The sequence below is a fragment of the Alligator sinensis genome, unplaced genomic scaffold, assembly GCF_000455745.1.
Source record: "Alligator sinensis unplaced genomic scaffold, ASM45574v1 scaffold707_1, whole genome shotgun sequence".
Classification (NCBI taxonomy): Eukaryota; Metazoa; Chordata; order Crocodylia; family Alligatoridae; genus Alligator; species Alligator sinensis.
In genome coordinates, this window is record NW_005842065.1 from 125554 (window position 1) to 140537 (window position 14984).

General features: G+C 47.6%; 1 protein-coding gene across 2 annotated transcripts in view; it reads left to right on the top strand.

Moving 5' to 3' along the window:
- The window catches only part of LOC102381060 (C-type lectin domain family 4 member G-like), a 13866-nt gene extending 1637 nt beyond the window's left edge, over window positions 1–12229 (top strand). The window contains exons 2-9 of one of the 2 annotated variants that reach the window (XM_006023340.3): window positions 1529–1639; window positions 2869–2958; window positions 3177–3221; window positions 4043–4123; window positions 5355–5480; window positions 6717–6868; window positions 9478–9587; window positions 10856–12229. In XM_006023340.3, coding sequence (XP_006023402.1) covers window positions 1529–1639; window positions 2869–2958; window positions 3177–3221; window positions 4043–4123; window positions 5355–5480; window positions 6717–6868; window positions 9478–9587; window positions 10856–10988 — 848 coding nt within the window. In that variant the 3' untranslated portion in view covers window positions 10989–12229. The remainder of the gene's footprint in view (window positions 1–1528; window positions 1640–2868; window positions 2959–3176; window positions 3222–4042; window positions 4124–5354; window positions 5481–6716; window positions 6869–9477; window positions 9588–10855) is intronic. The other variant, XM_006023341.3, reaches the window with a different exon arrangement.
- The last annotated feature ends 2755 nt before the right edge of the window (window positions 12230–14984 follow it).

Consider the following 14984-nt stretch of genomic DNA (forward strand, 5'->3'; position numbering starts at 1 on the left):
CAGCAGGGGCTACTAGCCCTGCAGTTTTGACCCCACTGTGGTTTAACACATACACGTGACATGAGTTTTGCTCTCAAGAATTTGGGATGCAGTTTCTCCAAACTCCCTGCACCTATCTTCTTGAAACTTAGCATGCTTCATGCCCTCAGAAGGGGCTACCATTTCTGCAGGTTTCATCTAAATCTGGCCAGAAATGACACATTTATAGCCTGTTTTGTCCTTCCCTGTTATATCCTATGGGCGAAACATAGAAACAGAGCTGAAACGGCAAAACGCTTTGATGGAACAAAATGGAACAGCCATTTTGACTTGAAACAAAAGTTGAAATGAAACACTGTTCTGTCAAAATGTTGAAACACTGGTCGAAACAGGACGCTTCCATTTCGCACAGCCCTATTATAAACCTGATTTTCCTAACCTTCATATGAACGCCTTAGCTCTTATGGGACAAACTCATGTCTGTGGAAACTCTACTTCCTATATTATGATGCTACTCTTGGAATAAAGCTGGTCCTGGGAGCCTGAACCCTATTTTTTTCCCTAAAGCCTAAAAAGATCCTTGTGTTTCCACAAGTCTGGGCTTCTCTACCTGTGGGTCACAACTCCAACTGCTGTCAAGTGATCACAGTCACCCTGCATTTTCTATTTTGCCAAATTGTAGAGCTCCCAAGATGGGTGGGTCCCAGTAGAGGATGAACTATCACAGAATCATAGAAAGTTAGGGTTGGAAGGGACCTCAGGAGGTCAAATCTAGTCCAACCCCCTGCTGAAAGCAGGACCAGCCCTGACGAGATCATCCCAGCCAAAGCTCTGTCTAGCCAGGTTTTGAAAATCTTCAAGGATGGAGCTTCCACCACCTCTCTGGGTAACCTGTTCCTGTGCTTTACTACCCTCCTCATGGGAAATTTTTTCTTAATATCTAACCTAAACTTCCCTTGCTGCAACTTGAGATCATTGCTCCATGTTCTGTCATCTGCCACCACTGAGAACAGTCCAGCTCCATCCTCTTTCGAGCTCCCCTTCGGGTAGTTGAAGGCTGCTATTGAATCCTCCCTTGGTCGTCTCCTCTCTAGACTACATAAGCCCAGTTCCCTCAGTCTTTCCTCATAAGTCACGTCCCCCAACCCCCTCACCATTTTTGTCACCCTCTGCTGGACTCTCTCCAATTTCCCCACATCTTTTCTGTAGTGGGGGCCCAAAACTGGACACATTACTCCAGATGTGGCCTTACCAGTGCTGAATAGAGGGGAATAATCACTTCCCTTGACCTACTGGCAACACACCTACCAATGCAGTCCAGCGTGCCATTTGCCTTCTTGACAGTAAGAGCACACTGTTGGCTCATATTCAGCTTAAGTACCTCAAGGTATTTGCCATAATATGAATCCCTCCTCTCCCTTAGTTAATTCGTCTTTGCTCTAAAATAACAGTGCCCAATGCCTGGAGTCTCTTCCCAGACACATGTTAGGAGGGGCTGATCCAATGCTGAATTGCACTGAGAAATTTAGTGCAGCATTGCTCCCTACAGGTTGCCACTTCTTTTATTCTGCCCAAAGGAATACCACTGAAATCCTGTGTGCCTTGCTGCTGATCTGCTTCGTGATCTTCACAGCTGTCATTATAGCAAACCAAGGAAAAAGTAAGTCTCATACTTTTCTATTTCAGCCTCAGATCTTACTTGCCAACTTAGACACCAAAAGGATTATTTAAGGATGAATTTTTGTGTTGGGATAGGAAAAAAAAGTCCTAGGGGGTTTTGATTGGAAGCTCAGTTGCAACTGTAATTATGAAGTAGCTGCCATGGATTTCATAAATAGATGGGATTTTTTTAAAGCATCTAAGTACTTTAGAAACAAAACTCCCATTGGCCTTCCACAACACTTTTGCTCCTAAGGTCAGTTAGAATCATAGAAAGTTAGGGTTGGAAAGGACCTCAGGGGGGTCATCTAGTCCAACCCCCTGCTCAAAGCAGGACCAGCCCCAGCTATCTCATCCCAGCCAAGGCTTTGTCTTGCCAGGGCTTGTAGACCTCCAAGGAGGTCCACAGCCTCTCTGTGTTCTAATTTTTTATTACCCTCCTAGTGAGAGAGTTTTTCCTAATATCTATCCTAAACTTCCCTTGCTGCATCTGAGACCATTGCTCCTTGTTCTGTTATCAGTCTAACATAGCACTTTGGAAACCCCCTTCTAAAAAAAAAAAAAAAAAAAATCAGTAATTTTGACATACTTGGGGCAATGGATTTTATGGTAGTGAATTATTCCAACAAAGGGTCCCTTTTTATAAACTGTATTCTACAGCAAGTGAAACTCCAGTTTAATGGCTTATCAAGGACCCTGCAATGTATGGGGACTATATAGTAGTGGGTCACTGTACAGTATGTCATGAGCACAGAGAACATCAATTCTATCATGGGGCTCACAGTCAGATCCTTCTGTTCCAAAAGCATACATGAGGCCCGCAGAGCAACAACAGAGGTTGGTGCTGCAGTTAATACACTAGGCTGCAAACTTTAATCTCCCAATTTTGCTGCTTACTTTCTGTGGAAAGAGCTGCATCACTTCTCTAGTGATACCTTAGATTTACCATCTGTAAAATGGGACTCCTTTCTTAGATTCATAGATTATAAGTGGCTGGAAGGGACCTTGCAAGTTCATCGGGTCCAGCCCCCCTGCACCAAGCAGGAAAGACACCTGGGGTCAGGTGATCCCAGTGAGGTGACCATCCAGTCTCCTCTTGGAGATTTCCAGGGTGGGTGCTCTCTTGCTTGGGAGATGGTAGTCGAGCTGCTGTTGTGCGTTGGGATGAGATAATCCCTCCTTCTTTGACTGCTTGTAATGGCAGCAGTTTCTGTATCTGGCTATCTACAGCATCCAGGGAGCTGTCCGATGTGAGGCTGAAGATTGAGAAAATCCCAGTGAATTCCACAAAAGATCTGTCAGACTTTCTGTACTCAATAGGTGAGAAACATCTTTGCCCTCCCAACACCTGATTGCTGCCATTTCCTTGTTGAAACTCTGGGTATAGCCATTGTATCTTAGGGTCTCAACCTAGAAGGATGCCAGACATGATAAATGTGGAGAGCGGGGCATCCACAGGACTCAAGTATCCAGTGCAGGCATGCAGGTTGTGGGGGTGTCAAAAAGTTAACCTCCCCTTTTTCTCATCTCCCTTTCAGGGATGTCCAAAGAATTGAAGACAATCAACAGTCAGCTTCTTCATGGTATGTTCTTTACTCATCTCTTAAGAGGTCCAGGGATAAGCAGAGCCTATAATATTGCTAATAGAGACCTGCAAAATCACAGCTCAGGCCAGTGGGTGTTAGAAGAAACCAGAAGTTAGCTTCACTTTATTCACATTCTCATTTTGTTAGACTCAAATACCTCATCAGGCTGCGTTTTAAGTTTCTCTCAGGAACCAGGAGGGGGTAGCAATTTGCCTTTTAACAAAATCTGAATTTCCCCCTAAACCATCAATGGCACATGCCCCTGGTGGCTGGGGGGGGGGCACGGCTGCACTGGCAGTGGTGGGAGCCTGGTGGTGGTGAGCGGGGAGCTCCCGCAGATGCTGCCCGCACTGTTGGCAGCGGGGGGTGGCGAGTGCTGACCATGGGTCGGCGACCACCTGCAGGCAGGGCGAGTGCTGACCAAGGGTCGGCGACCACCTGCAGGCACCGCTGGCAATGTCAGCAGCAGCCAGGGGCGATCATGGACTGCTTGCAGATGCTGCCAACAGTGCTGGCAGTGGGGTGGCAAGCAGTGACCTCCTGCAGGTGCTGCCAATGGTGTTGGCAGTGCCTGTTTGCAGGGGGTGCACCACCACACACAGGGGGTGCACATGCACATGCACCCGCGTGCACCCCCTACGCATTGCCCCTGCCCTAAACAAAAAAAGCCAAGGATTTAAGTCTGAGAAAACACATCAAGTATCAGAGACCTGAGATAAAACAGATGGAATTAACAATGTAGGCCCTGTGACCTCAGGTGGGGAAATCTTATGACATTCCCACACATAGTAATGCTCTTTTTCCCCTGTCATTTGCAGTATCTAAGGAAGTGGACAACACAAAGTTGAAACTAAGAGAAATCCAAGCAGATTCTAAGAAAGATCTTCAGAACTACACAGGTGAAATATGTCTTCCCCTGACAATACCTACTTACTGCTACTTCCTTTGAGAAAGAATCCACAAAATGACCTTCTTGTCCCAGGGCCTGATTGCAGCACAGGACGGATTAGTGTGATAAGAGACTGAGGGAGTTGTGAGAGTTAGGGCAGCAAGCCCTAGCTCGATGATCCCATTTTATAATCAGTTGAATTTTGCTCCCACCGAGTTCTTCCTTGCTGAGTGGTTCACCTCTGCAGTAGGCATTTGGATCTTAGACTCCAATCCAACAAAGGCACTTATATATGTGTAATCACGCATTATAGAGCCTGCTTTGTGCTCATCCCCAGACAGCGTGAGTGAGTCGCAGGCCAAACTAGAGAATTTGAGCTCATTTTAGCAATCTTTGCTTTTAGCTCTAGAGGATACCAGTTCAGTCCCAACTGCGGTGGCTGAGATGATATTTCTTATGTAATACTTCCATTCCCCATTACTGCACGTGATGACATCTATGTTTGGGTGCTTGACTGAGTTTTAGATAGGCAGAGGGGTCAGGCCTGGTCAGTGCAAGTATGAACCAGACTATGACCCTGACTGGGCTGGCATAAATCCAACATGAAAACATAAGATGGTAATGTCCTTACTTCAGATTTGCATCTTCAAAGGGAGCTCTCAAAGGGCAGAAGCAGCATGTCAACAAGCTGGCTGTGGGGGTGTTAGGGTGAAACTTCACTCCCAGAATATGGTGGGTGTAGGAAGCTCCATAAGTCAAAGCAATTAGTAAATACTGGGAGCATCTACACATTAATTAATGCACTGTAGTTACTGTGCATAAAGTTAAGTATTTGTATAACCAAGTACTGAATCAATGTGCAGTAACTGGCACTACTGTGCGGTAGTGCTGGCATATGACTTTTTAGTGACACAAACTGCTCAGTAGCCTAACACTACTGTGCATTAGCATATTAGCATGGTTTTTGCCCTGCATGCTAATGCACAGCAGAATTAGGCTATTGCGTGGTTAGCGTTTCATGTAGATGCGCCCACTGTGACCTATCTGTGTAAGAGGATGAATGAATAGAACAGGGTGGATAAGACAGATTGGACAAAGGATAGTTGGAAAGACAGAAGGAAGTGGGAAAGAGAGAGACAAAATTATTATCAGAGTGCATTGGCTACAAACTAGAGAAGGAATAGAAAATGCCAGTCTTTCCATTTTGGTGACATCTTTCTACCTTCTGCTTTCCCTTATAGATATAAAGAGCCTCACACATTCTATGTTCAGGGAACTGACTGAGGAGCTGACTGAGGTGAAAAGAGCCTGTAACGGGTTTCAAAATATCTTGAGCAGCATACAGAAGGAAATACGGAATCTGTCTGGTGAGGGTTACAGGGCAGGGCTGTGATATCTGGAACGGTTTTAACCTCAAAATAGTCAGTGAAAGCTATTTCATGACATTTTCACACTCCCAAAAGGCCCTATGGCCTGCTCTACTCCTCCTACAATCAAATTGATCACATACCCCCAATTTAGGAGTGTCCAGTAGGTGCAAAATATTACACTGCTAATAATGGCAGTCCAAAGTGCTTTAGTTACTTGATACATATTAGCGAGGCACAATATACTGTGATGGCATGAGTCACTAGGGGTCATCGTTGTACATCATCTTTACAAATTCTTTTTCTTAGCCCATGAGCAATATTTAGCCTCTGAAGACATATCGGGTTGTTTTTAGTTTTGTGATGTAATTTACTGATGCTTGCCCAAATCTACCAGCCAGTTCTCAGGATAGAGTTGTTCCCTGAAAACTCAGGACTGATGTTTGGCCTGAGATCTCAGACTGGAACCTCTGTTGTTTGTGACCACATTCATCTGCCCCCAGGGCTGGTGTTAAGATTTATAGATAAATAAGTTATATTAAAGAAAATATTATAATCCCTGATTTTTCTTTCCAAAAGGAAACCAACCTGCCACTGCTTGGCAGATGGCAGTAGTATCATGTGCTTTCTGTAACTGAGAAATAATCACCACTAAAGTCAGAATAGGCATACCAAGCAATCTGGTGCACTCTTCAACAGAAGATAGGGAAGTGTGAGGGGTAGGAAAACTTCATTAACAAATTCACAAAAATGTGCCCAAACCATGTAAGTTCTATAATTTCTTTAGGGGATGTACGTTGTAGCCGTGTTGGTCTAAGGACATAGGCAGACAAGGGTCTTTGGGTAAATCTGATCTATTTTATTAAGCCAACTCAAATAGTTGGAAAAAATCTTCTCAGCAAGCTTTCCGGTACAAATACCCTTCCTCAGCCTGACAAAGGGTATTTGCACCCAAAAGCTTGCTAAGATTTTTTCCAACTATTTGAGTTGATCTAGTAAACCATATCAGATTTACCCAAAGAACCTTGTCTGCCTATAATTTCTTTAGTACATCAGCAGCTAGTACAAAGAAACAGAATTCAATTTCAATTAATAAAGTATGCATTGCAAATCACTTGAAATGAGAATCTCTGAAGTTAATAAGAAGCATGGGGAAAACACATGAGATTTTTACATTTCAATCAGGCTGGATTTAGTCTCTCAAATGTAAGACTTCCATAACCTGTCATCTCATAGATGCCATATGTACAAGATGTCCACAAGGCTGGCTACCTTTTCAGAAAACCTGCTACTACTTTTCAAACTCAACTAAATCCTGGACCAATGCTAAGGAGTTCTGTATTGATCAAGGATCCCACCTGGTTATTGTTAATACTGAACATGAAAATGTAAGTCATCTGTTCAGTTTCCTATTGTAAATCCTGAGAATTAAGCCCTTTTTCAAGGAGGGCTTACTTTCTATGCTTTCCTTAGTACAAGGTACGAGTGTACATGTGGGCAGTTACCAAGCGGTTGATAGACAGCAAAGTTCCACCTTACTTTACTCTGCACCAAGTTGTTCTTATGTCCATTTATTCCAGTGCAGCAGACATTGGGATCTGGCCCAAGCAGCCTAGGATGAGTGACACATTTTGATGCCTCAGGAAATTCAAGATGGATTGGGAGGAACTGCAGAGTCATCTGAAAAATGTTGAATGAGCTATATCAGTGTCCAACATGAGGGAGGATACAAATGCAACTTAAAGATTTTGAGGGGTTCTATAACTAATAACATTTGAATGTTACCAACTTGGGCAAGATTTACACTGCTAAGCAGAAGATAAAAGTCTCTTTACTATCTCAGCCTTGCATTAGGAAAGGCCTTGTATATGAGCAAGGTGAGATTCCACTCCAGATTCCTGACCAAGACTTTCATAGTTTCATAGTTATTAGGGGCTGGAAGGGACCTTACAGATCATCAGATCCAGCTCCCCTGCACTAGGGCAGGAAAGACTGCTGGGATCAACAACCAAAATCATTGCTGCCTCCAGGAGAATCCATGACTAGTTTTAAACTAGGCCTGGGAGAGCAGGTGCAGGTTGTATGCATGGACAGGGCAGAGGTGGCTAGTTACTAGTGTACAGCTATAGACACTCTACTGAATTCAATAGAGTTACTCCTGATTTACATCCTTAGAACTGAGACTAGAATCATATCTTGATACCTGGATTTTAAGTGCTCCCAGGAACCTGAAATAAGATAGTACATGAGGAGTTTTGTGAAAGAAGGTAAGAGGATTCCTTCGAGCTCCCAGAAATCGGGATATTCCTGCCAAGGGATTTAAAGGCCCCCTAGAGCTGACACTAGATCACTGCAGGAGAACTGAAAATAATCTAAAATTGTCAGAGAATAGCAATGCGGTATCCAGTCGGATTACTAGAAACTACTGTTCTCCATAATGTTGTAGCACCTGTAAGCCTCAATCAAGACCCTATTGTTCTAGGCCAGGGTTGGGCCAAATCTGGCCCATGGAGGGGCTTGTCCGGCCTGCGGCAAGTCCCTTGGTCCTACCTGACCCAGGAGCTATCCAGCCCATGGTGCATCTCATCACCCCCTGGTATGCAACAGGGCTGAGGCAGCTCCACAGCTGGACTCCATTTCTAGGCAGCCCAGGAAGCAGTGGCTCCTCCTAGCTGCCACCACTGCTGGCCCTGGCCCCATGGAGACTGGCAGGGATCCATGTAAGGACCCCTGGCCCAGTCAGCCCTGCACCCACTCCAGACCCGCCCTGACCAGAGTGGACCAGCTCCAGACCAGCTGGGACCTGCGTACACAGCCTCGGCCTCACACCACCCCGTGCTCAATCTGGACCCACCCATCTATGATCAGCAGCGGTGGTAGTGGCAGCAGCAGCGGCCAGGCAGAAGCTGCTGCTGACCGTGGGGGAAAAGCAGCTACTTCCCCCTCACCACTGCCAGGCCCTTCTTGCTTCAGCTACCCAGAGCCTGCACCCAGGCTGTCCTGTGGCTTCTTTCCACTGCCATCACCACTGCCACTAATGCCACCTCTGGGCCACCCAGTGGGGCAGCAGTGGCAGTGAAGAGGAGCCACAGAGTAGCCTGAGTGCAGGCTCCAGGTGGCTGCAGCAAGAAGGGCCTGGCAACAGCAAAGGGGAAGTGGCTGCTTTTCCCTTGTGCCCAGCAGCAGCTTCTGCTCACCTGCTGCTGCTCATCGTGGGCAGGCCAGTCTGGAGCAGGCACATGGCAGGCAGGGGTCAGGACTGTGCACGTGGGTCCTGGCTGGTCCAGAGCTGGTTCACTCTGGCTGGGGCGAGTCCAGAACATGTGCAGGGCAGGCCAGGGCCGGGACCATGTACTCAGCTGCTGCTGGGTGCTGGTGGTGGTGAGGAGCCGCAGGGTGCACAGGCTTCACACTGTTGCAGGGGAAGGGGTGCTGACCAGCCCACAACAGCTCCCCAAAACTGGCTATGTGGCCCGCAGGCCCAATAATTGTCGACCCCTGTTCTAGGCACCATACCTGCACACACATCACAAAAGGCAGTCACATCCACTTATAAAACAGAGTTTGCTTTCTTTTCAGATGGGGATCTTTGCAGTGAAGAGCTGGGATTAGGCATTTAAAGTAGATCTGGTCTGAAATGGGTTTTTCCCTGAGGGAAGCTTAGATTCTCCAGTAATATCCAAATACTAAATATTTTCAAAAAAGCTGCTGCAGTGCATTGTGGGAACTGTAGCTGGACACAGTGTCCCCCTCCTCTCTTCAAGTTGGGCTGATCAAGTTATACCTCCCATGATGTATAACAGTCTTATCTCTTGGAGAAAGGAAGTAGTGCATCGCAGGTGTCACTAGCCAAGGAGCATCATGGGATATACAATCTCAACAACCCTAACTAGGAAGGGTTGGAAGCTCAAACTATTGGCCACAAACACAAGTTACACTTCCTGCCCACCTGTTTCTTGCATCTTGATTATCTTCTTAACTTGTTTCCTCCCTGTAGAGCTTTCTGTCCAACTACATTCTTGACTCCCGTGCTTATTGGCTGGGCCTAACTGACACAGAGAAGGAAGGAGACTGGCGGTGGTTGGATGGCACCTCCCTTTCTCTCCGGTAAGTCTGTTGTCATTCACTTTCTGTGGACAGTAAGCAGTTCCACAGAATTAGGCGATTCTTACTTTTTCCTCCTGTTGAAAGACATTGAGAGACAGAGTATTTACATCAGAGTAAGTCTGTCTCCCTCTGGCCGCTGGACCTTGCAAATTCCGAGTCTTGTTTTGTCACCAAAACAATATGCACAAGGCTAACTCAGAGCAGGATTAGTTGCAGGCTGTTCCTAGGAAGCTGAAAGCTGCTTTAAATGATGTGCTCACTATCAGGTAAAGTTAAGAGTCATGGGTAGAAAGGCAAAATTTAGAGAAGGGAAGAGATAGACACATTTCTGTTACATAGAAAATTTTGGGTTTTTGAAATATGATTTCATTCTGACTTGTAAGGGAAACTGAATTTTTTTAATAACAACATGGAACTGCAGCTCTAAAGCAACTGGTTCTCTAGGATGTGAACGCTGGAAGCCTTGTATCCTCTGGCTGTGACAATGAGATCTCTGGTGTATCCTATTCAGTGGCATTTTTTGAAAGTAGAATATTCAATGGAGTTAGATTTCAACAAATCCTACAGAAAGATATAGTCAGAATTTTCCTAATCAGCTGTAGCAACATGCTCCAGTACATACCAGAACAGGACTGTGGGATTCTAACCCCATCTCTGTAATGAGAGATGGGTCTACTGATGAGAGCAAGACGCGAGGAGTAGATTCCCATGATGGGAAAGACTTGGTCCATAATGGTTAGAAATCAATTCTTGGGACTTATTTCCAGCTTTGCCATTGGGCTCTGACAGAACTTGGAGCAATTTGTCCCTCTGTGTCTCCATCAATACAATAAACTGGAAACAGATATCCTCCATCATCAGATGAGATACAGCCTGGGAAATGACTAGGCCAACATCTCCCTATCTAATGGTTAGCAGCAGTATACCCACTCTTGCCCCCAGGGACCAGCTCTAGAAACAAGTGGACAGATCACTCCGTATCCTTGCTGATCTGTTGTGCCAAGATTAGCAGGCTGGACAGTGCCCACTAGCATCTGTGATGTAAATGCCTCTCCTTTAGGTGTGGGCTCAGATCACATCACTATCTTGGAAGTTGTGTCCACACTAGGGAGATTATATGCATTTAATAATATATATTTAAAGGCACCTATGTGAATCTACATGAAGTAGCTGGTATCCAGCCCTTCACCTCAGTGTCACTGGCATCCTCCCCGCTTTTTTAAATTTCAGAGTTATGGCTGACTCTAAGGTCTCTGTCTCTTTCTCAGGTTCTGGAACACTGGGGAACCCAACAATGTTGGACAACAGGGTGAAGACTGTGGCAGCATGATCTCCCAGGGAAAGTGGAATGATGCAGTCTGCTCTGTGGCACATTATTGGATCTGTGAACAGAAACGTTAGCTGAGTCCTTAAATTCATAGAGGGGAGGAGAACAATCATATAGTGGACAAGATGAAGATGTGACATGCCCTGAGTGCTTCGTTTTGTTAATGCTTGGGTCTACTGCAAAGCATAGGGCTTATGGGACATAATTCTGAAAAGCAGATCAGTATTTTTTTTCATTTAGTCCATTTCCCCAACATGCTGTGCCCCAAAACAAAAGCATTTCCTGTGATCTGGTCTGTAGGGTCTAGCATTACATGTGGTTCACGCTCTTTCCTGGGCAAGATACAATTACTCAGGCTGGTAGATCTCAGTGGCTGCTGCTTATCCTTCCTGGCACAGGGCTGGATTCTGACCTTAGATTGCACCACTATAAATGCAGAGATTGACCTGATTTCAGTGGAGTCATTCTTTACTAGTGGGGAAAGACTGAAATTAGGCCCTTCTGACTAAAGTGTCCTTTTATAAATATCACCCAGCAGTTCTGGCAGGAGGAAAAATGCTTGTTTGTAAGGCACAGGGCTGGGACAGAGGGGATCTGGATTTTGCCTTTGACCATCTTGTACCTTACAACGTAAGCTCCTGGTGGCAGGCGCTTTTCTCATTCTTTCTCTCTCTCTCTCTCTCTCTCTCTCTCTCTCTCTCCAGTACCGAGCACAGCAGGGCCCCAAATGCCAATGGGGCCTCCAGCAGCTACTATTGCATCTTTATTTCCGAGATCACAGATATCCGTCTTTCAGGTGCTTACATTCCTGGGTTTTAAAGATTCAAAGTCCATTTCTATTCATTGACTTCTCCTTTCTCAGCAACGGTACAATAATTCTCACCATATTTATTCACTTGCCTTATTGTGTACTCTGCCCTCCTCTTTAACAACCTGTTCCCAGCAGCTTGAGGCATTTCTTTGATGTTCATTATTCAGACTATGAAACTTTATGTTCATTAGAGTTCCTACATACCATCAAGTGCATTGGGAATAGCACAGTCCCACCTGATGCAATGTGCTGATTTTAAGTAAATCTTATAAAAGGCAAGAGGCAAGTAGGCATTTGGGGAACTCAAAACCCAGAAATAGAAGGACCAGGGGCTGCAGTTATAAAGGATCTTGCTCTAAATAGAAAGTATGCAGAGTCAGGCCACTTGGAGAATGGGAAGTACAGTCAAAGACATTAATTCTTCCAAAAAGTGACTGTAACGGCAGGGTCCTCCAGGAGGGCCGTGATCTCCTTGAGGCCCCCTCTCCGTGCCAGGTCGGCCCAAGGGCACCCTCAGATTCTCACCCACCACGTCTTTGATGTTTAGGTAAAGTTGGGAGGCTGCCTCACGTCTCCTTGGGCACGGTTAGTTGGGACCTCTGTCCCCGTATTTTCCCGGACCCACCGGGGGTCTCCCTATACACTGGGTGCTTCCCAGGCACCCTAGCCTTATGGGCTACACGTGGCTCCAACCACCCCTGATACCACGCCCCAAGCCTCGCAGATGGGATAGACGTTGTTCTGTCTCTCTGTACGTACACTGCCCGTCTCTCAGGCCTCCTCTATGCACTTGCCCACTCTCTGGGGCCTCCTCTGTTGTGCTGCCCCCTCTTGGGCTCTCTGAGCCCACTCAGGGCCTCCCTGTAATAGTTTCATAGTTTTAGGGTCGGAAGGAACCTAATAGATCTTCCAGCCCGACCCCCCGCCAGGGCGGGAGAACAACAAAAAACCCTAAAAACAAAAACGGGACTCAAATGAGTCCAGTCAGGTAGGCATCCAGCCTCTTCTTAAAGACCCCCAGGGTAGGGGCCAGCACCACCTCCCTTGGAAGTTGGTTCCAGCTCCTAGCCGCCCTAACTGTGAAGTAGTTTTTTCGGATGTCCAATCTGTACCTCCTCTCCATCAACTTGTGCCCATTACTCCTTGTTATGCCAGCAGGGGCTAGGGGAAACAGCGTCTCCCCCAAACCCTTCTGGTTCCCCCTAGTGAGTTTATAGACGGTCACCAGGTCCCCCCTCAGCCTTCTCTTGTGGAGGCTGAATAGGTTCAAGTCCCGCAGTCTCTCACTGTAGGGTCTGCCCTGTTGTCCCCGGATCATGCGGGTGGCCCTCCTCTGGACCCTCTCCATGTTGTCCACATCCCTCCTGAAATGGGGCGCACAGAACTGGACACAATACTCCAGCTGCGGCCTGACCAGCATCGCATAGAGGGGGAGGAACACCTCCCTGGCTCTACTCGAGATGCACCTGTGGATGCACGACAAGGTCCGGTTAGCCCTGCCAACCATGACCTCGCATTGTCGGCCCATGTTCATCTTGGAGTCAATAATGACACCAAGATCCCTTTCCGCCTCCGTGCTCTCAAGTAGGGAGTTCCCCATCGTATAAGTGTGCTGCTGGTTCCTACTACCCAAGTGCAGCACCCTGCACTTGTCCGTATTGAAACACATCCTGTTCCTGTTTGCCCACCCCTGTAACCTATCCAGATCCTTCTGCAATCTCTCTCTCCCTGCTAGCGTGCTCACCTCCCCCCAAATTTTGGTGTCATCAGCGAATTTAAACAGGTTGCTCTCCACCCCAACATCAAGATCGCTGATGAAGACATTGAACAGCGCAGGGCCCAGGACCGAGCCCTGAGGGACTCCACTACCCACCTCCCCCCAAGTCGAATATGATCCATCCACCACCACCCTCTGAGTGCGACCCTTCAGCCAATCTGCAATCCATCTGACTGTGTAGGCATCTATGCCACAGTCGCCTAGTTTATTAATTAGGATGGGGTGAGAGACGGTGTGAAAGGCCTCGCTGAAGTCCAGAAAGACTACATCCACCGCGACACCTGCATCCATGGCCTTTGTGACCTGATCATAAAAGGCAATCAGGTTGGTCTGACATGATCTCCCCCTAATAAATCCATGCTGATTGCCCCTGAGCATCATCTCGGATGCCGGCCCATCACAAATGTGCTCCTTGATGATCTTCTCAAAGAGCTTCCCCAGGATTGAGGTAAGACTGACGGGCCTATAATTGCCCGGGTCCTCCCTTTTCCCTTTTTTGAAGATGGGGACCACATTAGCTACCTTCCAATCGTCTGGCACCTGGCCCAAGCACCACGATCGCTCGTAGAGCCGTGCCAGGGGCCCTGCAATAACCCCAGCCAGCTCCCTCAGCACCCTGGGGTGGAGAGCATCCGGACCCGCTGACTTGAACGCGTCCAGCCCCTCCAGAAGCTCTCTAACCCGGTCCTCCCCAACCTGAGGTCTGAAGGCGATCCCCTCGCGTCCGGCTTCTATCACAGCAGGCCTGTCTGGGGCTCTCTGCACCCACGCTTAGGCTTCCCAACGTTGCTCCCTTCCTGGGGCCTTCCGCATCCACTCTGGGGACTTCTCGGCTATGCCCCCCGACTCTCAGGCCCACCACACCGCTACCCCCTTCTCCCAGGGCTCACCGGACCACTACCCCCTCTCTCCAGGGTTCACTGCTGCACTCCACCCTTCTCCGGGGTTTGCTGCAGCGCTAAGCCCTTCTTCAGAGGCTCACCGCGCCCGCACTGGGCTGCTCAGTGGTTCCCTTTCTCTGGAGCTCACTGTGCCCACGCTGGGCTTCCTAATAATACCACCCCCTCTCCGGGGCTTGCTGTGCCCACACTGGGCTTCCTAATAATACTGCACCCTCACTGGCGCTAGGGCCCCACACCCCTGTGGGTCCCTACGAGGGCTCCTCCAACCCCTAATAGCCTCGCCCAAACCACCGGTGTAATAAACAAAACAAAACACAAGCCCCTAGGCTGCAACGTAACTATAAGCCACCTGGCTACAACCACATTGCTCCAACATCTTGGAGCTGCCTTCTGTTATCTGGCTCAAGCAGTACCTACGGTTGCTTCTCACATCCCTACTCCAGGAGCTCCTGCCTCTCCAGCTGCTGGCAGGGAACTGCCAGCCTGGCCTCAGCCCTGGGCTTTATGAGGGCCAGGCCCTGCCCCTTCTGGTCAGCTGATTTCCTGGTTGCCCCGGGCAACTCACAGCTGACCTGGTTAT